General features: G+C 41.5%; 2 protein-coding genes across 2 annotated transcripts; one reads left to right on the forward strand and one right to left on the reverse strand.

Annotated features, from left to right (window-relative positions):
- Positions 1-14,914: 14,914 nt before the first annotated feature.
- On the reverse strand, positions 14,915-20,130 carry LOC110924850. Its single transcript, XM_022168835.1, has 2 exons — positions 19,080-20,130; positions 14,915-18,963 (listed from the first exon to the last, which is right to left on the reverse strand). Exons 1-2 carry the CDS (start codon positions 20,128-20,130, stop codon positions 14,915-14,917), a joined length of 5,100 nt encoding a protein of 1,699 aa, XP_022024527.1.
- Positions 20,131-20,617: 487 nt separating this feature from the next.
- Positions 20,618-25,713, forward strand: LOC110923057 (conserved oligomeric Golgi complex subunit 5). The gene is made up of 3 exons (XM_022167243.2): positions 20,618-22,053; positions 23,696-24,169; positions 24,678-25,713. Exons 1-3 carry the CDS (start codon positions 20,968-20,970, stop codon positions 25,611-25,613), a joined length of 2,496 nt encoding a protein of 831 aa, XP_022022935.1. The 5' UTR covers positions 20,618-20,967; the 3' UTR covers positions 25,614-25,713.
- Positions 25,714-26,654: the final 941 nt, after the last annotated feature.

A 26,654-nucleotide genomic window follows, 5' to 3' on the forward strand; every position in this document is an offset into this window, starting at 1 on the left:
CGATAGAAGACATACCTATTGTACGCGACTTTCCTGAGGTATTCCCTGAGGAATTACCTGGTCTTCCGCCTCATCGCCAAGTTGAGTTTCAAATCGAGCTAGCTCCTGGAGCAGCACCAGTAGCTCGAGCACCATATCGTCTAGCTCTATCAGAACTCGAAGAACTGTCTATGCAACTACAAGAACTCCTGGAAAAGGGTTTCATACGTCCTAGCTCTCGCCATGGGGAGCTCCAGTGTTATTCGTAAAGAAGAAAGACGGTACCTTCAGAATGTGTATTGACTACCGCGAACTTAACAATGTGACCATGAAAAACCGTTATCCTCTTCCACGCATTGACGATTTGTTCGACCAGTTGCAGGGGTCGAGCTTCTACTCCAAGATTGACCTAAGGTCAGGCTACCATCAATTGAGAGTCCGAGAAAAGGATGCCCCTAAGACAGCATTCAGGACTCGGTATGGGCATTACGAGTTCCTGGTTATGCCTTTCAGATTGAAGAATGCACCTGCAGTCTTCATGGATCTCATGAATCGAGTGTGCAAGCCTTACCTGGATAAGTTTGTCATAGTGTTCATCGACGACATCCTGATCTATTCTAAGAGTCAGGAGGAACACGAGCAGCATCTGAGGCTTATTCTGGAACTTCTTCGAAAAGAGCAGTTGTATGCCAAGTTTTCGAAATGTGACTTCTGGCTCCGCGAAGTCCACTTTCTAGGCCATGTGGTAAACAAGGATGGGATTCTTGTAGATCCATCCAAGGTTGACTCGATCAAGAACAGGCCTGCACCCCATACACCAATAGAAATCCGCCAATTCTTGGGTTTGGCGGGATATTACAGAAGGTTTATCAAAGATTTCTCCAAGATTGCGCAACCCCTCACTTCACTGACTCAGAAGGGTGTCACCTATCGTTGGGGTGATGCACAGGAGTTCGCATTTCAACACTTGAAAGATAGACTTTGTAGCGCGCCTATCCTCTCATTGCCTGAAGGCACAAATGATTTTGTGGTTTACTGCGACGCTTCCATCCAAGGACTCGGTTGCGTGTTGATGCAACGTGACAAGGTCATTGCCTACGCATCGCGCCAACTTAAGGTTCACGAAAGGAATTACACTACTCACGATCTGGAACTGGGAGCAGTTGTTTTCGCACTTAAGATATGGAGACATTACCTGTACGGTACCAAGTGCACCATTTACACTGATCACAGGAGTCTCGAGCATATCTTCACGCAAAAGGAGTTAAACATGCGACAACGCCGGTGGGTCGAGCTCTTGAACGATTATGAATGCGCGATCAAGTATCACCCGGGCAAGGCCAATGTTGTGGCTGACGCCCTCAGCCGAAAGGATACTATACCTAAGCGTGTACGTGCGTTACAGCTTACCATCCAATCTAATCTTCCCGCTCAGATTCGAGATGCTCAGGTTGAAGCATTGAAAGCAGAAAACGTCAGGGCTGAGTCCCTACGAGGATCGAGGCAACGGCTAGAACGAAAGGAAAACGGCGCCTACTATGTTAACGGACGCATCTGGGTTCCACTTTATGGAGACTTACGCGAGCTTGTAATGGATGAAGCACATAAGTCTCGTTATTCAGTACATCCTGGTTCGGATAAGATGTACCACGACCTAAAGACTACATACTGGTGGCCTGGTATGAAAGCCAGCATAGCAACCTACGTCAGTAAATGCTTGACTTGTGCTAGGGTCAAGGTCGAATACCAGAAACCATCAGGCCCACTTCAACAACCACAGATACCTAAATGGAAATGGGAGCAAATTTCCATGGATTTCGTTACTAGCCTACCCAGATCTCAACGTGGTAATGATACCATTTGGGTGATCATGGATCGACTGACCAAGTCTGCACATTTTCTGGCCATCAAGGAAACAGATAAGTTTTCTACTCTAACAGGCATCTACCTAAAAGAAGTGGTATCAAGGCACGGAGTGCCAACCTCCATCATTTCTGATCGTGACGCGCGTTTTACCTCTGAACTGTGGCAAGCTATGCACAAGTCTTTTGGCTCACGTTTAGATATGAGCACCGCTTATCATCCACAGACGGATGGGCAATCTGAACGCACCATCCAAACCCTTGAAGACATGCTTAGGGCATGTGTAATCGATTTTGGTAACGGCTGGGAAAAGCACCTCCCGCTAGTAGAGTTTTCGTATAACAACAGCTACCACACCAGCATCCAGGCCACTCCATTCGAGGCATTGTACGGACGGAAGTGCCGATCACCTCTTTGTTGGGCAGAAGTTGGTGACAGTCAAATCACTGGCCCAGAACTCGTAGTAGATACAACCGAGAAGATTGCTCAGATACGACAACGCATGGCGGCAGCTCGTGACCGTCAGAAAAGCTATGCTGATAAGCGAAGGAAACCACTCGAGTTCCAGGTTGGGGATCGAGTGCTACTCAAAGTCTCACCTTGGAAAGGTGTAGTTCGTTTTGGCAAACGAGGCAAGCTCAATCCGCGTTATGTCGGACCGTTCGAAATCATTGAGAAGATTGGCAAGGTCGCCTACAGGTTGAATCTACCTGAAGAACTCAGCGGAGTTCACAATGTTTTCCATGTGTCGAATCTGAAGAAGTGTCTGTCAGATGAGACCCTCATAGTTCCCTTAAAGGAGCTCACTATCGACGACCAGCTGCGATTCGTCGAGGAACCAGTAGAGATTACGGATCGAGATGTTAAGATTCTCAAGCGCACCAGGATACCTCTCGTCCGAGTTCGTTGGGATTCCCTTCGTGGCCCAGAGTATACCTGGGAACAAGAAGACCAAATGAAACTCAAGTATCCCCAGCTGTTTAAGAAAAGTGCAACCACTACTGAGGCTGAAGCTACTGCAGAATTTCGGGACGAAATTCCAAATCAACGGGGGGATGATGTGACACCCCAGGAAAACCAGGAAACCAACGCAACATAACTAGCTTCCTCAGTAACCACGAGCTAAATTTCGGGACGAAATTTTCTTAACAGGGGGAGAATGTGACAACCCTCATAATTCCATGTATCCGTACAATTTATTAATGATAATTAATGTGCTTGATGACTGTGCTGAATCATTTAACTGCTCTCTAATTTCTGTGTTATACTTACATGTGCTTGTTAACATACTAGTAGTGTACAGAAAAGTTACCAAATAGTCCGTTATGCTTTCCTGAGTGTTGAAAATAAAAAATGTTACAAAAATATATATATATAGGACACTTTACGGATTAATTAAGCACTTTAACGGAACAGTATCAAACCGAACAACCGGACATTACCCGGAACACTAAAATATTACCAGAGGCATTGCCTTTGTTTTTCTAAATTAGTTATGGTCCCCGAATATCATAATACACACTACATAAATATCTAGTAACTAATACCTAACTAGAATACTTGGATTGTAAACATAAGCTAACTAAATTAGTTGAAACCCAACCAAGCACCCCCCCCCCCATTCGATGGTCACCCTAGAGGGAACCACCCACTTGATTATCTTGATTAATTTATTATGTATGCAAGGTACTTAGGGAACATGTGGTCTAATGGACAATTAGATGTTGGAGGATTTCTATTTAAACCTCTAGTCCATCACCACATTCATCATCTTTTAACTCAACAACACTTCTCTCCTCCTCTCTTCTTCATCTCGGCCGCCAACCACCATCACCATACCACCACCTTCAACTCATTTTTCATACATTCCACAAGCATACAAAGGTGTTAAAGTGCATACAAAGAAGCTCGGTGTGTTCGGAAGTGGAAGGACCTTCTCTATTTGCTATTAACCACCACATTTCTTCTCTTGAACTTCCCTAGTCTTGAACTAGTGGTAAGAACTTAGATCCATTCATTTTTCATGTTATTTAAGTGGTTAATAGTTAGATTATTATGAAAACTTAAGAACACTAGAAGATCATAAACAAAGTTTGAACATAGAACTAACCTAATGATGAAATGTTGTTGAAATGTGATAAAGTGATGTTAATATGAAGTTGTTTTGATTCTTGTTGATTACCTGATGATTTGCTTGTTAATATTGATGTTTGATGTCGTTGTGATCACTAAACATGTTAACAGAATCAATCGAACACGAGTTAGAAAACTAAAAGCTGAAAAACAGCTTCTGTCCAAGCTTTTACAGCCAACTTCAATTGGCTGTAAACAGGTCAATATTTAACGAAAAACTGATTTTCTCGAGTCGATAACGTACTATTTCGAAATACGGTTCTAATGGCACTGGAATCATAATTTTTGGACTTCGTTTACAATTTTTAAAGATCTATTTTTGGACAGCAGCTCAAGCTGCGTTTTTACTGCAGAAAATATGTGTTATATTTTTTATCATAACTTGAAATCTGTGTAGAATTAGGTTATGAAATTTGTACTGTAGATGGACACTGATGTCGCTGTAATTCACCCACTGGAATTTTGTCAATCGGACTTACGATGAATTTTTAATAAATTATTCCGTGGACTGCAGTCAGAAAGTAATGAATCTGATTGCAGTCCGGTAAATGATTTTTTATAAAATATTGGTAATGAATCGGATCCCGAGATTTTTATACAGTAATATTTGGATGGTTTAGCACCTTCTATAAAAAGTTGGGAATTTTTGGAGTAAGTTAACTATTTTATTAAAATGTCCGAAAACAGCCCAGTTTTGGATATTTAAGTTGAAATGACATAAGTAGTAATTTGCGTGTCTAAATGTCGAGTATGTTATCTAAGGATGATCTAACATGTTATATGTCAATGAAAGTAATATGTGCAATATCGTATGCTTGTTCTTGAGTAGCTATAGGTGGAATGCTTATATGAGCATGAACTATTAAAGTGAATGCATGTTATGTAATAGATACGTGTAGGAACTTTGTGCTCTATTTGAAACCACTAAATGACTAACTGGTAATCATATTAGGACGTGATTGACCGACCTTGACTGTTAGCTATATTTGAGAATCTAACCGAGCAAACCAAGGTGAGTTCACACTTTTCTAGAAAGCATGGTAAATTCCCGGTGGGAATGGGAATGGGTTCAGGAATAGGGATTCCTCGTCCTTGGGACGTGTTCAGGAATGAGAATTCCTCGTCCTGTTGGGACGGAATTAGACTTACTGGACTAGAACTCTATCAGCGAAGTCCCTCCCTTTATATCGACTTAATCGCCGAGGCTATGGCGAGCGGGTCATTAGTTAACATCGCTATTAGGTTTAACAAACCTCACACCGTGCCAGTCGGACGGGCGTGTACTAATGGACTATGGCACGTCGGTGATGATAGACACCGACGCTAGGGCACAATTAATTTTCGTTAGTAGTTGATATGATAAACGAGTCCGGTAGTTTAAATAATGGGGTAGCCCCCACGGACGGAGTGTCGGGCTGGATAGCCAGGGAAGGTGGACATGGGATGGTTAACTAATAAACGTTTTCGAACTATGGGGTAACCCCCACGGCTAGATAGCTGAATGAGATTAAACTACGTTTTTGGAAACAACTCTAAAATGGACAACCAACCGTGAACTCACTCAACTTTGTTGTTGACTCGTTGTTACATGCTTTGCAGGTCGCTAGATGCTATGGGGCTTGCACATGGAGGTGGTCGTTGTGGGATGCGAACTGTTATGTCCCGTACTCAATAAATAAACTTTATGAACTTATGAAACTTATGTTTGTGTCTTTAAACTTATGAACTACGAACTTATGTTTTGGTTTAACGTCTTATGGTTCCGCTGTTTAAATTAAACTTGGTTAACTTCCTTTTGGTCACCAATTGTATTGTGGTTGGTTATATTTACTTAAGTACGTTGTTCAATATGATTGGTGGCTCGATCCTGGTCATGTCACGCCTCCAAGCGGTGATACTCCGCATGGTGGATTTTGGGGGTGTGACATTGATCATCAAAAGGTGGCTTGAAAATGAAGATGGGGGAGGGGTGTTCTTGACCGAAAATGGGGTTATGGTTGAGAGATTTTGTGTGTGAAAGTTATAGTGTAAAGTGTATGTAATGTGCTAGTAAACTAAGCTTCAAAAAGTGTTAACAATCTTTCACCAACATTCACCACTTGCCCACTTGGTTAATCCACTTGCAAAATTAGGATATTTATGGTAACTAGTTGAAAAAGTGGATCCCACAAGGGGGGTCTTGATTTGCTTCTTGATTTAACTAGTTAAAAGTGTTAGAATTATTTAGCAAAGTTTTAGCAAGCTTAGATGTGTTAGGGATTTGAGTGTATCAATGTGTTAAGTGACCATTACTAGACCAAAATGATCCAAATAATGTTAGATGGTCACTAAAAAAAGATTTGATATCGTTCGGATATTCATTTCGAATTGTTTTGGTTAGACGTTATTTGAATGCTAAGTTGTGTAACTTGTGTGAATTAATGTAGTTACTGGTTCGGATGATACCCGAATGTATCCTCACATGAATTCTATGTTAAATAACATTTTTACATGTTGTAAAAATATTAGAAAGCTGATTTCTGCATAATTCTGCGGAAAAGTGTTGAAATCGTCGCTTTTAGTGCTTTTCGGGCAATTTTTAGTGTTATCGGACTTCGGAAAGATTTTAAATCAAACCCTTGCATTCCTAGTTAGGGTTTAATATATATTAGATGTTGGACTTTCGTCTAAGTCCTAAAGATGTCGTTTAGATGATTTCTGCGGATCCTGCGTTTTCGTCAGAATACTAGTTTACTAGGTGCTTTTCTAGTAGTTTCGATACATTGTTTAAACTGTGTCAAATGTACTTAATAAAAATGAATCATATGCATCCTAAGCAAGTATTCCATGAGTATTCTAAGTGTATGTCACGAAATACGCAGTTCGAGTGTTCAAAATGCATAAAAATGTAGCTAAAATGAGTACTTTAAGTGCAAGAAAGTTACCGAAAAGTGGCAGTTGTCACAGGTTGTACCTTACGCTCAAAAATATTGCATCCCACATGAACAAGATGCAAACTTTTCATCTAATATTTTTTCTGCTATGCTCTGTTTTTGTTTTGGGTCATGGCTTTTCAAGAAATCTTCCCATTTTATCTTTTGATGAAGGCTACTCACACTTGTTTGGGGATGATAATCTTATGGTGTTGAAAGATGGAAAATCTGTTCACTTATCTCTTGAAAAAAATAAACTAACAAAAAGTGAAGGGGGCCCACCAATTTAGAATCGTCGCCAACGTCTAGCACAAGACGCTGAGGATGGGACAGAGCTCGACGGGGGTGGGGACGGGATGGGTTGTCGACGTCGCCGGAGCTCGACGGGGGTAGGGACGAACCCCATACCCTCTAGACTTATTGCTTTGTAGGCCTTTCAAAAAAAAAGAGTTAAATGCCTGGTTGGTCCCTGTGGTTTGCGAAAATTGCAGACTTGGTCCCAAGGGTCCACTAATTACACACTTGGTCCTAGTGGTTGCAATTTTTAAACTCGGTTGGTCCTTATCACTAAACTAAGTTAAATTTCTCAGTTAACACTGTGTGAAACGTCTATTTTACCCCTAAACAATTAAAAAAATAAAAAATAAAAGAGATAAAGCCACCTTCTTCATCCTCTCTATCTCTCTCTAAAAAACCCCATCTCCATTAGAAGTCTACCTCGTTGTTATCTACTCCAATAATTCTTTGACCTGCACCAGTTTCGTCGTCGTCGTCAATCCGTCGTAGTTGATCGGAAAACTGTATGTACAAGATCGTCGGAGGAAAGTACAAGCTCGGTCATAAGATCAGAAGCGGATCGTTCGGTGAAATCCATCTAGGTTTTACTTTTGTTTTGTTTTTGTCACAAATCTGGTGAAGGCCAAATCAGAGTAGATAAAGATGAAAGAATTACCTGGTGAAGGCCACCAAAATCGCCGCCCCTTTGCTCTCTTTCTTGAAATTTATCAATTCAACAGTCAAAACAGAGTCTTTAACTTTAATCATCGGTCCGTATTGCTTTAATCTCGTCTTCCAATTGATGGGTTTTGTTTTATTACAAATCTTGATCATTAACCCTGTATTGATTTGTGTTTATCCAAATAGGTTTTTATAGATTTTGAGTTTCTTGATTTTTAAGTTCTTGAAGAATAAAGATGACAAAATCTGAAAGGGTTGTGTCTGATTACTTCAAAATTTACACAAGTTCAACTTGGGTGGGTGGAGGAGGTGGTGGTGGTGATGGTGGGTGGAAGCGGTGGAGGTAGTGGAGATGGTGGGTTGGAGAGAGAAAGATTGAAGGTTATATGTGGGTGTTTAGTGGTGGTAGTGGTGGTGGGTGTCCGGTGGTGGAGGGGAGACGGTGGAGGCAGGTGTTCAGTGGTGGAGGAAGCTGGTGGTGGTGGGTGTTCAGTGGTGGTGGAAAGGGTATTATAGTTATTTAACCAGAATGAAATCTGCACTTTTAGTTATTATTATTTATTAATATAAGGGTAAAATGGATATTTTATACGAACTTAACTGAAAATTTTAATAAGGTTAGCTATAAGGACCATCCATGTTAAGAAAATGCAAACATCGGGTCACTCGTGTAACATTTTTCAAACCATCGGAACCAACTGTGTAATTATTGAACTACTGAGACCAAGTCTACAATATTTTTAAACCACAAGGACCAACCAAGCATTTAACTAAAAAAAAAGTTTAATAAAATCTATACATATAATAAAGTAAACCAATCTGAGACACATGGCAATCATTGAGGATATCTAGAATTTTATTTTCCCGCCTTAAACATAATCCTTTTAGTTTAATTAGTTAATCCTAAATTAAAAAAAAAAGAAAATTAATCCTTAAATCTTGAAAAAAATAAATTAATCTCTACTTAATATTTTTATCCAAATTTTATTTTTCAAATTCAAATTAATAGGTTCACCTATCGAAACCCTAATTTGTATATAAATATATCTGAGCTCCTATTTAAATTATTTACGATATATACATCTTAAATTCATATACAGTATTATAATTATATTCGCTTACGTTTTAATATTTACAAAAGTAGATTATTTATTTATTTTATTAACTTATATAACTATTATTTAAAAATCAATCTAAAATTTCTAAAATACAAAGTAACAGAATCCATTAATCTATTTTAAGTATTACATTTTTTATATAAACAAAATCATCATCTATAAACATTTAAACACATATTTTTATATAAACAAATCATCATCTATAAACATTTAAACTGAATCATATACGTTTTAATTTACAAAAGTAGATTATTTATTTACTTTATTAACTTATAACTATTATTTAAAAATCAATCTAAAATTTCTAAAATACAGAATCCATTAATCTATTTTAAGTATTACATATTTTTTATATAAACAAATATTAATCAATACATAAAAAATCTATTTTATGTATTACATATTTTTATATAAATAAATATTAATCAATACATAAATATAATAATGATATTAATAAAACAATATTATTTTTTGTTATACATATACATTAATAGTTATACTAAAAAATACAATATTTATGTATAACAACATTATCCCCTGTATAATTTATCAAGTTTTGTTATCCTCACAAATCTACTATTCAACTTTTCTCTCTTTACTCTCTCTCTTTTTCTCTCATTTTGGCTATTTGGTTTGTCTCTTTCTTAAAATTTATGAGATTTTAATCAAGTTACCGGAAAAGTCCACGAGCCAGTCTAGGAATGTGCGTAAGCAGTGGCCGTTTTTGCTATCAACGCCTAATTTTGTTATGTTGCATTGTGACCATATATCCATAGATCTCCACTTCCAGTATCTGTCGGCTTTCTGATGACAATTAATATAACACTATCCAAGGTTGTATTGTTTTTAGCATTACTGGATTCACTCATGATCAATGGCATTATTAATAGTTAAAAGTAGAGAGAGGTAAAACTACTAATTCTAGATAGAGATAGTAAAGTTACGAATAAAAGATGTAATGTTGTGTAGAAATAAATTTATAGATATTTATGAACTATGTGAATATTTTTTGGATTCAAATTACTATCTGTAATGTGCGAGTTATAATTGTAACATTTCATTTCTCATTACATAAATGTAATGTAATACGTAAATACAATAATAAGTATTATACAATATATTTATTTTTGTATTATTTTCAACGATAGTTTGATTACATGTTTTTTTGATGAATTTTATAATACTAACATACATCATCTTTATATTAACTCATTTATGTCAATTTGGTATTTAAATGGCTCCGTCTTTGATTTGCATTTACAAGAAATATTTATTATAAAGTTTAAATTGTTAAACCCGTGTAACACACGGGGAACTAACCTAGTAAACTTCATAAAGAACAAAGTATAAAGATGGTCCCTGTAGTTTACCAAAATTTTGGAGTTGGTCCCTAGCTTTTCATAAGTACACGGATGGTCCCGGTGGTTTGCACTTTGTAACACATTTAGTCCCCAACTTTGTTAAAAGTCACATTGATGGTCCCTATGGTTTGCACTTTGTAACGCATTTAGTCCCTAACTTGGGCATGCTGAAACTTTAAGATTTGTTGGCTAGGGACTAAATGCGTTACAAAGTGCAAACCACAAGGACCATTCGTGTACTTTTGGAAAGCTAGGGACCAAATCCAAAATTTTGGTAAACCACATGGGACCATACATGTAATTTACTCATAAAATATAATAGGGTTTGAGTATTTTGAGGGATTGATTTTTAAACTTCAGCCAACTGCTACTGAACAAATTTTAAACCATCCCTTTCTCTCTACAATTTTTCTCACACAACTAGGTCCACCCTCATAAATTAAACTGCCACCACAATAAAACCACATAGCCACCACCACAACGACAACACCACCACCATCATCGTCTCTGAAGAACGAAAAGACCAAGTCTAGGCCGAAGCCTGTAAATGAGGATTTGGATCTTGTCAAGGATTGAGAAAGGTTCCTGCAAAACAGAAAACCGTTAGGCCCGCCGCAGAGATGGGAGGGCCCCTCTGCGACCACCCTCCGGCGTGAGGATAAGTATTTGTAGAGAGAGAAAGTAGAGAGAGAAAATAGGGACGAAGGTTTAGAAAATCGTACTTGGATTTGTACTTGAAGGGGTATTTATAATAGTCAACTGAGATGACGTCATCCGTCTGGACGCACTTGAACGGGGGCTCGTCTTCGGAGCTTTTTGATATGGGGCGGACATGTTTTGGATGTCCGCCCCAGTGGAGTCCGGTTCGTCTCAGGGATCATGTCCGGCTTCGGACATGTGTCTTCAAGTCCCCTAGTTTGGGGAGTCTTTTGTAAAGACTTGGCAAACTACTATTTCAAGCTTTTTTGTCTTGCTCAGATGACGTGTCACTGCGGGAGTGGTCTTGAACTGATTACGTGGCGTGTTTTGAATGGTGTGGGTGACCTTCATTATTTGGACCGTCAGTCACCTACAAGTGACGGTAACGAAACCCCTGTTGGGAATCGTGGGAAGCGACGGTTGATGTGATTGGTCCCAACCGACTTACATTTTCTATAAATTCGATCTTTACCATTTCATTTTTACCTTTTTTCCTCTCTTTTTCCATCTTCTCTGCTGTTATCTTCTCTAGTATTTTCTTCTTCTTCAAAGAAAAATGTGCGTCTTTGTTCCTTTTTACTTTTTACAGTTATGGCTCCGGGTAAGGAAAACCTTTCGGAAAGCGTGAGTGTGCTTACCCAACGTCAGTTGGATAAGTTTATTAGAGAATATAGGATTCCTCTAGATCTTCACCCAGTCCTCCCTTCCAGTACGGAAGCCATATATCCATTCCGTCAAGGGAAGTTCCCCTTTTACACTCGCGTCTGCAACTTTGCCAACTATAGGGTTCCTTTTTCCCGTTTCTTGATTAGGGTTTTACAATTTTTTAGGGTTCATGTTTGTCAGGTTAACCCATTTGGCCTTAGCCGTATTAACCATTTTGAGATTTCTTGCCGAGCCCTTGATCAGAAACCGGATTTAAATGTTTTCCGATACTTCTATGAGTTTATCTCGGCCGGAGACTGGTACACTTTTGCACACCGGAAGAATGTCCCTTATCCGTCCTCCAACGAACGGTCTAGTTTAAAAAACTGGAAAGATAATTTCTTTTGGTTAGACGACCGTTGTCTTCCGGAGGACATGAGGTGGCGTTTCAAGGACCAGTCTATGTCTTTCGATCTTGACGAAAACTTTGTTTTTAACGAGAGTTTAGGCCGCGCTTTGGTTGAGCATCAGTCCCCTATTCGTCCTCTTCCCGAGCATTTCCTTTGGCTAGGTCGAGTTAGTTTTTCATGGGCCCGGGGGGATAAGGATTGGCCGATTATTCGCCGGAAGAGTGACCGTAAGTTTCGGCTCTTTATACCCCCTTCGGCTCCCTTACTTAATTATTTTGCTAACTCTCTATTTGTTTTGGAAATGTAGGTGCCGCAATGTCGCTTCTTGATGCTTTGAAGGTTCCGAGCATGGACGCTTTTGATTTCGATTTTGAGCAGCAGGAGGATGTTCCGTTAATGAAACAGGTGGCACCCTCGGCTCATCCCATCCGTGGCCAGACTGATCCGAACATAACCGCGTCATCTGCTGCCGAGACGACTTCCTCCGTTCCAAAGGATTCTTCTGAACAAGCCGCTGCTAAAACGGTTTCCCTTATTCCGGCATCTTCTAAGGAGGCTGGTGGTTCGTCCGGATCTCATGCTGGGCGGAAGTCTATTCTTGACGATGTGGATGATGATCCAGAGATCCGTAGTCTGGATGAGGCCCTCCTGCATCGGCCTTCATCTTTGAAGAGCAAAAGCGTTGGGGCGGATACGGACCTGATGATCCGATCCCGCAAGAGAAAGGGTGAGTCGGTTCAGATACGTTCTATCGATTCTCTCCCCATGCCAAAATTGAAGAAAACAAAAGGGAGTTCTCATTCCGAAGGTACTGTGATGGAGGAGCTAGACGAACATCTTTCTGGGGGTAAGAGTTCGAGGGAGGAGGCAGCTTTAGCTCGTAGTAAACCGACTCCAGTTTATTCAGGTGGCTTTATCCCTGATAGCGAAGTGGAAAGCATGGAGATGGAGAATCCGGAGGGTGTGGATAAGGGAAAAGCTCATAGTGAGCCGAAGGTGGTAACTTTTTCAGGTACGCACTTGGGCTCATCTTTGGGTCCGGACTGTTTTATGGATGATGAGGAAGATCAAGTGTCTTCGCTTCCCTCATCTTGGTTCGGACCTGAGTTGATGTCCTTTTTTCGATATGCAGATCTGTTCTCGGATGATATGGAGATTGACCCATCAACTGCTGAGGAGAAATTTATTCCCGAATGGGACATCCGGAACAAAGATACGGTGATGGACGTTTTGACCGCTAGGACGATGCTCTTTAATATAAATACTCTGATGGACCATGTTCGAAGTCGAAAGATGAAGAATCCGGATCTGGGGGCCGCGGTTTTGACCAACCAGGCTCAATCTAACATTTTCGTGACGGAACTTTACCGTAGTTGGGTTGAAGCGGAATCCGTGCGGGAGAATTTGGAGAAGGAGGTTCGTTCGCTGAAACGTAAAATTCTCAAGAGCCCGGAGGTGGAAAAGAAAGTAGCCTAGCTGACCCAAGATCTTCGAACTCAGCAGGAAAAGGTCTCTTCTTTGATGGCTCTGAATCAATCGTCGCAGGCGGCTGCTGCGGCCGCCGCTGAAGACAGGGATAAAATCTCTTCCGAGTTCAAAGTGTTTTCTGAGTCCATGAAACAAAAGGACGAAGAGCATAAGATGATTTTGGCGAAGATGGAAGAATCTCTCAATAGCGCTCGTCTCGCGTACGAGAGTATGATGGCTGGTACGTCCGTCTTTCCGTTTTACTAAATTCTCATTTCTTCTGTTTTTTCTAACTTTTTCCCCAGAGCGTGATGCGCTTAAAACAGGGGAAGCTGATTTGAAGGATCGTCTGGGGGAGATGGAGGCCGAGAATGCTTCTCTGAGAACAGAAGTGGATGATCTCCGAGAGACAAAAGTTTGGATGCTTACGGAAGAAGCCCAGCTTCTGGCGAAGAATATTCACAAGGGTAAGGAGATGACTGCTGCTGTGGCTGGAGTCAACAATGCAATGAGCGCGGTGGGCATTAATTCGGGTTTGCATTCCGGCTACGTCCATGCTTTGCAGAAAAAGACCCCTTTCAAAGAGGTTCCATTGTTGAATCGTAATGCCGCGGAGGAGCTTAAGGTGGCGGTCGCCTGCTTTGATACTCTCAAGTTTCTAGTAATAGAGGATCTTCCGAAGCTTAGCGATGCGCCACTTCCTGAAATTAAGAAAGCCCTTCGTTTCGCCAGTGATGATTCCACGAATGAGTGAGGTGGACATGCCCGGCTTTTTGGGGTATGCACCTTGGAATTTTTAGTTAGTCCAGATGACATCCCTTCCTTTGAACAGACAGTACGTTCGGTACCTTGATAGGTGCCCTGTTTTGGGCTTGTAATGATGTTTTTACTTTTGTTTATTATCCTTTTGTGAATGATTTTGATACTTATTCCGGTTGTTTATGTCCGGTTTATATTTGATGTAACTACTTTACACATGCGTCCATGTTTATGTTGTACATTTTGAATTTTCTAGAACGTTCTTTTGTTAAATGCGGATCCGTTTTGTTTTATTAAGGATAATTTGAAGGAAATACGAACGATGCCAGTTCGTCTTTTCCTTTTAGGGTTGGATCCCTGGATTCGGCCGATGATTATTCATAAGTTGCAACTTTTATTAGAGAAATCTAATATTCTATTTACTAGGTTCGGAGTTTAAATTTCTCCGATAAATGCAAAGTAAAAACATTTTAAATCAATCCGCAGGTACGACCCTCTGCGGTTCTTGTAATTTAACTTGTGCGGGAAAAAACATCCGCTTTACAGGAAAATTGAAAAGATGACGGAGCTCATAGCTTCCGTTTTACAATTATTTGTTTCAAAATAACCTTCTAAAGATAACATTTTTTTAGATGTACTCCGTTCCAAGTACGTGGAACGGAGGTTCCATCCATCTTGCTTAAAGTATACGCGCCGTCTTTTCCAGCCGTTTTGATCTGGTAAGGTCCTTCCCATTTGGGAGCTAACTTCCCCGTTCCTTCAGTTAAGCTCGCTTCATTGCTCCGCATCACATATTCTCCGATTTTGAACCGGGTTTCTTTAATTTTGGAGTTGTAGTGTTTTTCCAACTCTTTTTTATACTTGGCTTCCCGGATTGCCGCAAGTTCTCTCCTCTCTTCAATTAAATCGAGATTTAGGCGGAGTTCTCGTTCATTCTCTTGCTGGCTCAATTGTATGCGAGGCGTGGGGATCCCTACTTCTGCGGGTATGACAGCTTCGGTGCCGTATGTCAAGCTGAAGGGAGTTTCTTTATTGCTCGTCTTAGGCATGGTTCGGTGTGCCCATAGGACATGCGGGAGCTCGTCCGCCCATGAGACGCCTTCCTTCCCCAACCGCTTTTTAATGCCTTCCACAATACTCTGGTTGGCTCTTTCCACTTGTCCGTTGGCCTGGGGATGAGCCACCGAAGCGAAGCTCTGTTCGATGTGCATTCTTTGGCACCATGTTTTAAACGGCTTCTCCGCAAATTGCTTTCCGTTGTCGCTTACTATGCAGAGAGGCATTCCGAACCTGCACACTATGTTTTCCCATGCGAACCTCAGCACTTGGTCTCCTGTGATCGTCCAGAGGGGTTTGGCTTCGACCCACTTAGTGAAGTAGTCGATGGCCACCAGCAGGAATCTTACCCCTCCGGTGGAGACAGGGAAAGGACCTACGATGTCAATTCCCCATTTCTGAAATGGCCAGGCCGACATTACGGGAACAAGATTGTTTTTGGCACGATGGCTTACGGGAGCGTGGCGCTGGTAGTCTTCGCATGATTGCAGCTCATTTATCGCGCTTTGATGCATTCCTGGCCAGAAATAACCGGCGTTCATGATTTTTGCTATAACCATTCTCGGTCCTGCGTGGATGCCGCATATTCCCCAATGGATTTCCCTTATAACGTAACTTGCTTCCTCTGGTGTTAGGCACTTTAAGAGCGGACCTAGAAAGGTTTTTCTGTAGAGTTGACCATCGTGCATCTGATACTGCAGCGCTTTTACTTTCAACTTCCGCGCCTGAGCTTTGTCTTCCGGAAGCGTCCCATTTTTCAAGTAATCCACGATCGGAGTCATCCAAGAATTATCGGGCGTGGAGACTGACATAACTGACCTTGTCTGTTGGATGGCCGGAATCTGCAAGGTTTCGACTAGAACCTCTTTTGATAAATGACAGAATGCTACGGACGCAAGCTTGCTCAAGGCATCGGCCTTTTTGTTTTTGCTCCTCGGTATGTGTACTATTTTGCAGGAATCGAAAGAGGAGATTAGACTGTTGACCTGCTGAAGATACCGAACCATATTATCCTCTCGTGCTTCGTACTCGCCGCTGACTTGATTGGCTACCAATAATGAATCAACATGAGCTAATACGGAGGTTGCACCTGCTTTGGCTGCGGTTTGCAGGCCTGCAAGGAGAGCCTCATATTCTGCTTCATTGTTTGAGGTTTTAAATTCGAAACGTAAAGCATAGGTATACTCTATTCCTTCCGGATCTATTAGGATCAATCCTGCTCCCGAGCCTTCTTTACTGGAGGCCCCATCGGTGTATAAGTTCCATACCTTTGGCAAGGCGGGTTTTTCCTTGGTGCTCTCTCCGGTTGGGACCTCTGTAAGGAAATCTGCCACTGCCTGGCCTTTTACTGGACCTCTGGTACGATAGGTGATATCGAAGGCACTGAGCTCTATTGCCCATTTGGTGAGACGTCCGGAGACCTCTGGCTTCCTGAGGATTTGCTGGATCTGGAGATCAGTCTGTACTTCTATATTGAAAGCTTGGAAGTACCTTCGGAGGCGTCTGGAAGCATGTACCAAGGCGAGTGCTAATTTTTCGATCATCGGGTACCGAGTTTCGTAGTCTTTCAGTATACGGCTCACGTAATAGACCGGGATTTGTGCCTGATTCCGGTGTACTACGAGTACTGCACTTATCGCAAAATGGGAAGCAGAGAGATATACCGTGACAGTTTCTCCGGTAGCTGGTGCGGTTAAAGTAGGTAAGGATCCGAGACATACCTTCAGCTCCTGAAATGCCGAATCTGCTTCTGGCGTCCACTCTATTTGGCCTTTTGCCGTTCGTTTTTTCAATACATTCATGAAAGGGATAGAGCGGTTTGCCGCTTTTGAAACAAAACGATGAAGGGCGACGAGCTTGCCATTTAGAGACTGGATCTCTTTGATAGTTTTAGGAGGCTGCATGGAGACTACCGCTTTGATTTTATCAGGATGCGCCTGGATTCCAGATCGTGTAACCCATACCCCGAGGAATTTTCCCTCTTCTAAGCCGAAAGAGCATTTTTTGGGATTGAGTTTAAGGTTGATACTCCGAAGCCTGGTGAAGGTTTCGAGTATGTCATCTATCATGTCGTCTTCGGCCCGGCTTTTTATGACTAGGTCATCGACATAGATCTCCAAGTTTCTTCCGATCTGATCTTTAAACGCTTTATCCATTAATCTCTGGTATGTGGCTCCGACGTTTTTTAAGCCGAATGGCATTTTAGTATAACAAAACAGACCCTCATTTGTTACGAACGCGGTCTTATCTTCGTCCTCCGAAGCCATTTGGATTTGATGATAACCCTTATACGCATCTAGGAAGCACTTAAGACGGAAACTTGAGAGGGAGTCTATCTTTAAATCAATCTCTGGCAAAGGATAGCAGTCCTTTGGGCACGCATTGTTTAGATCGGAAAAATCGACGCACATTCTCCAGGTTTTGTCTTTCTTTGTTACCATTACTGGATTAGAGACCCAAGTTTGGTAGCGTACCTCTCTTATAATACCGGCGCTCAGCAGCTTTCGTACGTCTTCGGAGATGGCCTTGTTACGAGCCGGGGCCATGTTTCTTTTTCTCTGAGCTACTGGTTTTATTGAGTGCGACACTTTTAACTTATGTTCGGCTAAACACCGGGGAACTCCAACCATGTCGGAGGTTTGCCAGGCGAATACGTCGAGTGAATTGGACAGTAGTTTCCACAACTTCTTCTTGGTTTGCTCGGGAAGTTGGGCCCCGATTGCAATTTTTTGTTCAGGAAAGTGTGGGTGTATAGCCCATTCTTCCGTGAGAGTATTAGGAGGCTCGTCATTAGCATCGCTCTGTCGTATTTCGGCTACACCGATCGTAGATTCGGAGTACAGTGTTGCTACCCCTGCTTCGGTGGGAAATTTTAACGCTCCATGTATGGTAGAACTGATAATTCCGAAGGCGCACATACCGGGTCTTCCTAGTATGACATTGTGGACGGACCTTGCTTCAACCACTAGGTACGTCAGATTGACAGTTCGAACCAAACTTCCTTCCCCCATCGTTGTCGGCAGAGTGATTTGGCCTAACGGCTGTACCACCTCTCCGGAAAAACTGACCAAAGGCATTGATACTCGGAGCAATTTCGCCTTTGTCTGTGGGGCTAACTGTTGAAAACATTGCTTGTACATAATCTCGGTGGCGCTACCGCTGTCAACGTATACTCTTCGAACCTTGTGACCTGCAATGATTGCGGACACTATGACTGGTCCATCCTTGATATCTTCCAGACTGATGGGCGGGAAACCAATGGGTTGCTGCATCCAAGCGGCCAAGTGCTGATTGGATCGCTTGATGCCTTGGTTGTTCACCCTTCGGATCATGCAAATTGCTGGTTGATTGTTCGGATTATCTCCCGAATTTCCTGAAGATTTTCCTTCCTTTACTTCTTTGACTAGGTGCGATAGCTTTCCGGACCGTACTGCTTTTTCTATTTCTTGCTTCAAAGACCAGCAGTCATCTGTATTGTGACCCCGAGCATGATGGTAGTCACAATATTTCTTGGAATTTTTGTCTCCTGGGTTTCGAAGTTTTGATGGAGCGGGGAAATTCGCCCCTTCCGCACTGAGAATTTCACTGGGAGTTTTGGAGAGATCTGATAAATTGTAAAATCTTGACCAGAGCTTTTTCCGCGTGGAGGTCTGTCATTTCTGCTATAAGGGTGTGATCGTCCCCTGCTCCCCGGTGGGGTTTTATCAAACACCGACCCACCATTTTTCTTCCACGAAGACATCTTGTGATCTGACTCCGGAGCAGGATTACATGCGTTCTTGCCTCGAGCAAAAGCTCTGGCTCGTTCCATGAGTACCTCCATCGTCTTTGGGAAATTTTCGTGCAATTTTTCAACTAGCTGATTATTCCGAACGCCGTGACAGAATCCGGAGATACGCAGTTGGTCAACTACCCCACTGATCTGCATGCTTTCCCGGTTAAACCGGTCAATGAAACTGTCTAAAGATTCTCCGTCCTTTCTCCGGATGTTGTGGACTTCGGTAATTTCTTTAGGGTAGTGCCTTTGCTGGCTGAAATTTTGGAGGAATAACCTTCGGAACTCTTCAAAGTCGTTGATCTCACCTTCATTCAACGCGTCAAACCATACTCGTGCGGCTCCAGTTAGAGTTTGTGCGAACATAAAGCACCATGCTGGCATCGGCCATTGTTCAACTCGTGCAGCTCCGTCAAACTCGAACATATGATCATCCGGATCAGTTGTGCCATCATACTTTTTCACCGTAGTTGGCATTTTGAGCTTCGGAGGAAGTTTAGCGTGTGTTATACGAGCACTAAACTTTGATTTGGCTGTCATGGAAACTGGATGGTACGGCTTGGTAAGTTCCGGATCGCTGATTACATCCATCTGCGTTTCATTTCGCATAGTCATTGCTGGTGAAGGCCCGGAGGAACCTTGTACATATCCAGTATAAGTTTTCGAAGTGACGACTGTGGAGAATGTAGGAGGGGTGATCATTGTGGGACCCATAGTCCCTATTGGAGCTTCTTCATGAAAGAGCCTGGTTCGCAAACCGAGGATCTGTTCATCTCTGGCCTGTTGTGCTTTTAATCTTCGTAGAAGACTTGCATTTTTGGCGAGAAATTCTGCATCGAACTCTGATGTTTGCAAAGTAGGAAGTAAAATAAATGGCAAGGTTGTTCCTGGACCTGAGCTTAAAGTAGCTGAGGTCGTAGAGACAATACTTGCTGGTGCAGTAACTTGTGTACTAAAAGCCGTAGATCCCAGATTCAAAGAACCTGGGGCCGCCATTTGTCAGTTCTTTGCTCAAGAAGTTCACTAAAGTGAAGGACTAAGAGCTTTAAGATCGGATGGCGTCAATTGAAGAACCAAAAGACCAAGTCTAGGCCGAAGCCTGTAAATGAGGATTTGGATCTTGTCAAGGATTGAGAAAGGTTCCTGCAAAACAGAAAACCGTTAGGCTCGCCGCAGAGATGGGAGGGCCCCTCTGCGACCACCCTCCGGCGTGAGGATAAGTATTTGTAGAGAGAGAAAGTAGAGAGAGAAAATAGGGACGAAGGTTCAGAAAATCGTACTTGGATTTGTACTTGAAGGGGTATTTATAATAGTCAACTGAGATGACGTCATCCGTCTGGACGCACTTGAACGGGGGCTCGTCTTCGGAGCTTTTTGATATGGGGCGGACATGTTTTGGATGTCCGCCCCAGTGGAGTCCGGTTCGTCTCAGGGATCATGTCCGGCTTCGGACATGTGTCCGGCTTCGGACATGTGTCTTCAGTCTCCGTTGATTCTTTTTTATCTCTCCTGCGAGCGTCTCCGGCACCGTCTTCCTCCATCGAAAACCGTCAACAACTCGGCTCTTCAAACGGACACTCTCTATGTGTTATCTCTCTACATCACCACCATCATTCGGATTTGAGTAGTTGCAACAGATCTCCGGTTGCCCATCGTTATCTTGTCTAAAAAGGTGCAGCTGTTTACTGGTGGTGGAAAAGTCGCCAAAAAAAGCGGGGATGTTATAAATAGTAAAACATTCAAGTCGTCTCGTCTCGTCGGTGCTTACCAGTTAGTAACCATTCATTTCTCTGTTAACCCTCTCCGGCGAAAATCTACATCTCCCCGGAAAATATGGCATCTCCGGCGGTCTGCCGTACATCCATACAACGCGTATCCACCTTCAAAGACCGAACCACCACCACCACCGCAACACCGTCGTCATCTACCGGTACATCCTCTTCCTTATCTCTCTTAGATTCCTTCGCATCCGATCCAATTTTCTCCAAATTCCTCTCCTCCGATTTCAACTCCACACAATTCTCCTCCGACGCACTCTCCTCCGGCACCGCCGCTGCTCGCGCGGAGAAGATCCAGGACGGCATCCGCCTCCTCGAAAAACAGCTCCGGTCCGAAGTCCTTAACCGCCACGATGACCTTCTCGCGCAGTTATCCTCCGTCAAGGACGCCGATTCGTCACTCGCATCCATCCGTTCCGCCGTTTCCACTCTCCAATCCTCCGTCCGTCGCATCAGATCTGAAATCGCCGATCCTAACCGTCAGATTCGGTCGAAAACGGTTCAACTTTCTAACCTACATTTCACCGTTGATCTGCTTCAATCGACGGTCAGAGTTCTTCGTCTGTCGAAGAAGCTTCGAGAGGTGATGGCGGAGCCTGATGTGCAGAAACTGGATCTGTCTAAAGCGGCTCAGTTGCATAGTGAGATATTGCGGTTGTGTAATGAGAATGATTTGTCTGGAATTGGTGTGATTGATGAGGAGTTGAAGTTAGTGTTTGAAGCAGGACAGAGGTTGAGATCCGAAGGAATGAAGGCGTTGGAACGAGGACTTGAAGGATTTAATCAGGCGCAGGTTGGGGCGGGATTGCAGGTGTTTTATAATTTAGGTGAGTTGAGGTCGACGGTTGACGGTTTGATTAATAAGTATAAGAGTCAGGGTGTGAAGAGTGTGAGTGTTGTGCTGGATATGAAAGCGATATCTGGTGGCGGTGGTGGTTTTGGTGGTCCTGGTGGGATACAGAGAAGTGGTACGCCGCAGATTGGGAGTGGGGGGAAGGCGAAGGAGGCGTTGTGGCAGAGGATGGGTAGCTGTATGGATCAGTTGCATTCGGTTGTGGTTGCGATTTGGCATTTGCAGAGGGTGTTGTCGAAGAAAAGGGATCCGTTTACTCATGTTTTGTTGCTTGATGAGGTTATGCAGGTGAGTTGTTACTGCTGTTAGTTTGGTATTATTTGTTGATGTTAAATCGATTTGTATGTTGATTTGGTATTTTGTGTTTGATTGCTGCTTGCTGTTTCTTTGACTAGTAGATTTTATATAGTTATGTACCCCAAGCATGGGTTAGAATATTGTGCGTCCCGTGTTGTTTAACAATCATGATCTTGATGTACCTGGTAAGAATTAAGAAAACTTAGGCCTTAGGTTGCTATCATTTGTTTGATCGCCGCTAGCTGTTTCTTTGTTGAGTATGTTTTATATACCCCAAGCATGAGGTTAGAACTTAGAAAATTGTGCGTCATTGTCACCGTGTTGCTGAACTTTAGTAATCATGTTTTTGTTGTACCTGGCAAGAAATCTTAGGCTACAGATCATGAAAATAAATGTTGGTAATTCTTCTTCAAATAAGAGTTGTTTGGATGTGCATTTCTGAAAGTGATTATGTGACATTGAGCAATCAGAAATAAGTAATTTGCAGTAAATAAAAGGCCTGCTTTACATAGCGTTTGGATGTGCTTCTTTACCTTAGATGGTGTTGAGTGTATGGTACAAATAAGGGTATGCAAACATATTTTTTTTTTTATAATCCTTTATGTTACACATGGTCTCGTGGTGGTATATTATCCGTAAATAATCCGATGATTGCAAGTATAAGTAGGTTCTGCAAACATTAATCACTTTTAAAAGCTCATCCAAACACCCAAAAGTCCGAAACTAATCCTCTATACCATCAAGAAATGTGGATTTTGGTTAAGTTTGATATTAGTAATTGTTTTTGATGAAAAATTGTTATAAGGTATTATGGAGAGAAACCCTCTATTGTGGATCATGTTTAACCTTCAATCTAGAATGCAATATGCTCTATGTGAATCTGATGCAAAACAATGTATTTAGGGAGTATATTGTTTTAAACCTAAATAAGTAATAAAAGGTGGTTCATATCTAGCATATGTGTTGAAATGTTATTGATCCAAGCAGTTTACTAGACATGGAATTCTATTTTAAACATCTCATTTATCATGGTTTTTCGGTACTTTCACTCTGTGTATTGCTTTCAAGAACAGTGGCTACACCATTGTTGCGAGATTAGAAAAAGGAGAGATTTCAAACAAAAGGAACTTAGATTTCTTCATGGTTTTGTTTTTTTATGAGAAAAGGAAGGAACCCGAGGAAAGTGTTGTCCAATTTTCTTTCTTAATTCATATGGGGAATTAAGAGAAAAAGGAACCGCGATGGCTTTATAAGCTGTTTATTATTTTGATGACAAACTCTACCCTTGACTTGAAGAAATTTTTGCTGAAATCATTTACGCAAGAAGGGTATACATGTACTATTTTAAGCTTCTTTTTTATGTTCCTCTCTAACTCAAGAGCATGAAAATTCAAATACAACACTTCTTTTCTTTTTTTCCAACTTCAAAAACACTAAAATAATATTTTACTTTCTTTTTCTTTTTCTTTTTCAATTGACTGCCTATCCGTTTATTTGAATGCTGTCTGGGCTACTTTTAGTTCCCTCATGTTCCGTGATGGAATATGTGCCATTGAATTTCTATTGTATACCTTTAACATATAGACATTTGATTATCGCTGTATCTAAGCATTCTGTTCTTATTTATTTCTAGGATGGTGACCCTCTCTTAACTGCTCGTGTTTGGGAAGCAATTGTCAAATCATTTGCAAACCAAATGAAATCTACTTTCACCGCATCAAGCTTTGTTAAAGAGATTTTCACTGTCGGCTATCCAAAACTCTTGTCTATGATTGAAAATCTTGTTGAAAGAATTTCACGTGACACAGACGTTAAAGGGGTTTTACCTGCTATAACAGTAGAAGGTAGAGATCAAATGGTTGGTGCCATTGAAGTGTTTCAGACAGCTTTCTTGGCTCTATGTTTGAGTCGGCTATCTGATCTTGTTAACAGTGTATTCCCCATGTCAAACCGCGGTAGTGTTCCCTCTAAAGAACACATCTCCAGAATTATATCGCGCATTCAAGAAGAGATTGAAGCTGTTCAGTTAGATGCACGCTTGACCCTTCTTGTCCTGCGTGAGATCTCCAAAGTCCTGCTTTTGCTAGCTCAACGAGCCGAGTATCAGGTAATTTTAATGTTTATTGGAATATTAATAGAGTAAAATGTCATTTTCGTCCTTGGGGTTTGACCATTTTTGCGACTTTTGCCCAAAGGTTTGTTTTTCCGCATCTAGATCCAAAGGTTTGAAATTTTGCCATTTTCATTTGGCTCGTTAACTCCATCCACGTTTCTCTATTAAATCAGGGATATTTTCGTCTTTTCTGTTAACTTAAAGGGCAATTCGGTCTTTTTCACTTTATGTACAAGTATTTTAAATACCAAATCACCCTTTAAGTTAACAGAAAAGACGAAAATACCCCTGACTTAGCGAAGAAAAATGGATGGAGTTAACGAGCCGGATGAAAGTGGCAAGATTCTAAACCTTTTGGATCCAGATGCGGAAGAACAAACCTTTGGACGAAAGTCGCAAAACTGGTCAAACCCCAAGGACGAAAATGGCATTTTACTCTTTATTTTATGATGTTTGTAAGTTGTAACAGTTAATTAATCATAATCGCACCTTTTGGTTGTAGATATCAACAGGCCCTGAAGCCCGCCAAATATCGGGCCCTGCAACTCCTGCCCAAGTGAAAAACTTCACCCTCTGCCAGCATTTACAAGACATTCATGGAAGCATATCCACCATGACAAAAGGATTACCGCCAATCGCCTCAGACATCTTATCCCAATCACTCAACACTATATATGAAGTCGCCTGTGATTCCGTCACATCCTTATTCCAATCCATGCTCGACTGTCTCGAGTCATGCATTCTCGAAATCCACAACCAGAATTTCAGTGCAACCGACAACAACTCGTCATCTTACATGGAAGAATTACAAAAACACATTTCTCATTTTCGTACAGAGTTTTTATCAAAACTATTACCTTCATCAGCCAAAGTCATCTCAATCGGGACTGAAACCATCTGCACCCGGCTCGTCAGAAGCATGGCTTCTCGGGTTCTAATATTCTTTATCCGACACGCATCTCTAGTACGGCCTTTATCCGAATCAGGCAAGCTCAGAATGGCCCGAGACATGGCTGAGCTGGAACTAGCCGTGGGTCAGAACTTATTCCCAGTTGAACAACTTGGTGCACCGTATCGGGCTCTTAGAGCATTCAGACCCGTTATATTCCTTGAAACGTCACAACTTAACGGTTCACCGCTTCTTCAAGACTTGCCACCGAGTGTCATACTTCATCATCTTTACTCTCGAGCTCCCAACGAGTTGCAGTCCCCGATGCAGAGGAATAAACTTAGCCCGTTACAGTACTCGCTATGGCTCGATTCACAGGGTGAGGACCAGATCTGGAAAGGTATAAAAGCGACTCTTGATGATTATGCTGTTCAGGTGAAGGCAAGAGGTGATAAGGAATTTAGTCCAGTTTATCCTCTCATGTTAAGTCTTGGGTCTTCTATAACCGAAAATAATGTTGTTTCTAGGAAATCCAATACAATAAACTAAGACATGGGGTTTATAGTGTTTTCTTTTATTAATTTTGTGAGAGAAAAAAACTTATTCGGACAAATTAAGGTGTTATTGAACGAGGTTTTCATTTATAATTTTTTTTGCTGTAAAGAAAAACAATACTAATTCACATTAATGCCTTGGTTATAAAGAAAAGTGGTTGAGCTGATGAGTAAAAAGGAACTCTATTGAAAATACCTGTACCTGAGATGAAGAATAAAGACAATTAAAAATGACATTTGTAACCAATCAGGATGCGCCGTTCATGACAAACGCGACAACAAGTACATTTGGCAGATGACGTGTAACAAATCATGATGCGCCAACATGCCTCCACCTCTGCAGACACTACCTGTCATGTCAGGGGGATTTTGGGATGTTTCTGATACGACTTTGGAGGTTGTAAAGGTTTTGGAAAGTGAAGAAGGAAACTGTTGAAGATCAAAGAAACTCAAAAGGATTGAAGAATGAAGACCGACTCATTAAGTTAGTTTTTTGCTTGCTATCTGGTTTGAGTACTTTATAAACATTTTTTTTTTATTTTGGTTTGTTTGATTTCAACTTTACGTTGTCCAACTAAACTCTTTAAGTCGTTTAGTTTGTGATGATTTGATTTTTGGATTGATTTAAAGGTTTGATTTACTTATGTGATTGTGATTTTAGTAAAGCATAATTGCAAGAACTTATGATGTGTAGGGTTGCATGTGATATACTTGATTTTGTGATTTATCTTTGTGGTTGTTTCGATCTTTTAACGCCCCGCTTGCAGTATGCGTATATAATGTATATATGTGTGGGCTATTCACTGGAATTTGGTGGGTAGTTTGGGGTAGCGACAGAATCTGTTATTTTAACAAACCCTTTGGTGGTTTTGTTAGTCGATTTAAAAATACCCTTTGGTGGTATAGACGAGTCACACAGGTTTGAATGTTTTCATTAAAGAACGACCAAAAGTTTTCACAATTAAAACGTGGACGATTGACGATTGGTTTATAACAAAGACGATTGACGATTGGTATATAACAAAGACAAATGGAC

Source organism: Helianthus annuus, chromosome 17 (genome assembly GCF_002127325.2).
Source record: "Helianthus annuus cultivar XRQ/B chromosome 17, HanXRQr2.0-SUNRISE, whole genome shotgun sequence".
Classification (NCBI taxonomy): domain Eukaryota; kingdom Viridiplantae; phylum Streptophyta; class Magnoliopsida; order Asterales; family Asteraceae; genus Helianthus; species Helianthus annuus.

Excerpts from the sequence above, each read along its gene's own strand:
- LOC110924850 (XM_022168835.1), bottom strand. The coding sequence starts at position 20,130 with ATGGCGGCCCCAGGTTCTTTGAATCTGGGATCTACGGCTTTTAGTACA. Across the intron at positions 18,964-19,079 it reads GTCTTCGTGGAAGAAAAATG|ATCTCTCCAAAACTCCCAGT; the intron begins GTGGGTCGGTGT and ends ACAATTTATCAG.
- LOC110923057 (XM_022167243.2), top strand. The coding sequence starts at position 20,968 with ATGGCATCTCCGGCGGTCTGCCGTACATCCATACAACGCGTATCCACC. Across the intron at positions 22,054-23,695 it reads TGCTTGATGAGGTTATGCAG|GATGGTGACCCTCTCTTAAC; the intron begins GTGAGTTGTTAC and ends ATTTATTTCTAG. Across the intron at positions 24,170-24,677 it reads CTCAACGAGCCGAGTATCAG|ATATCAACAGGCCCTGAAGC; the intron begins GTAATTTTAATG and ends TTTTGGTTGTAG.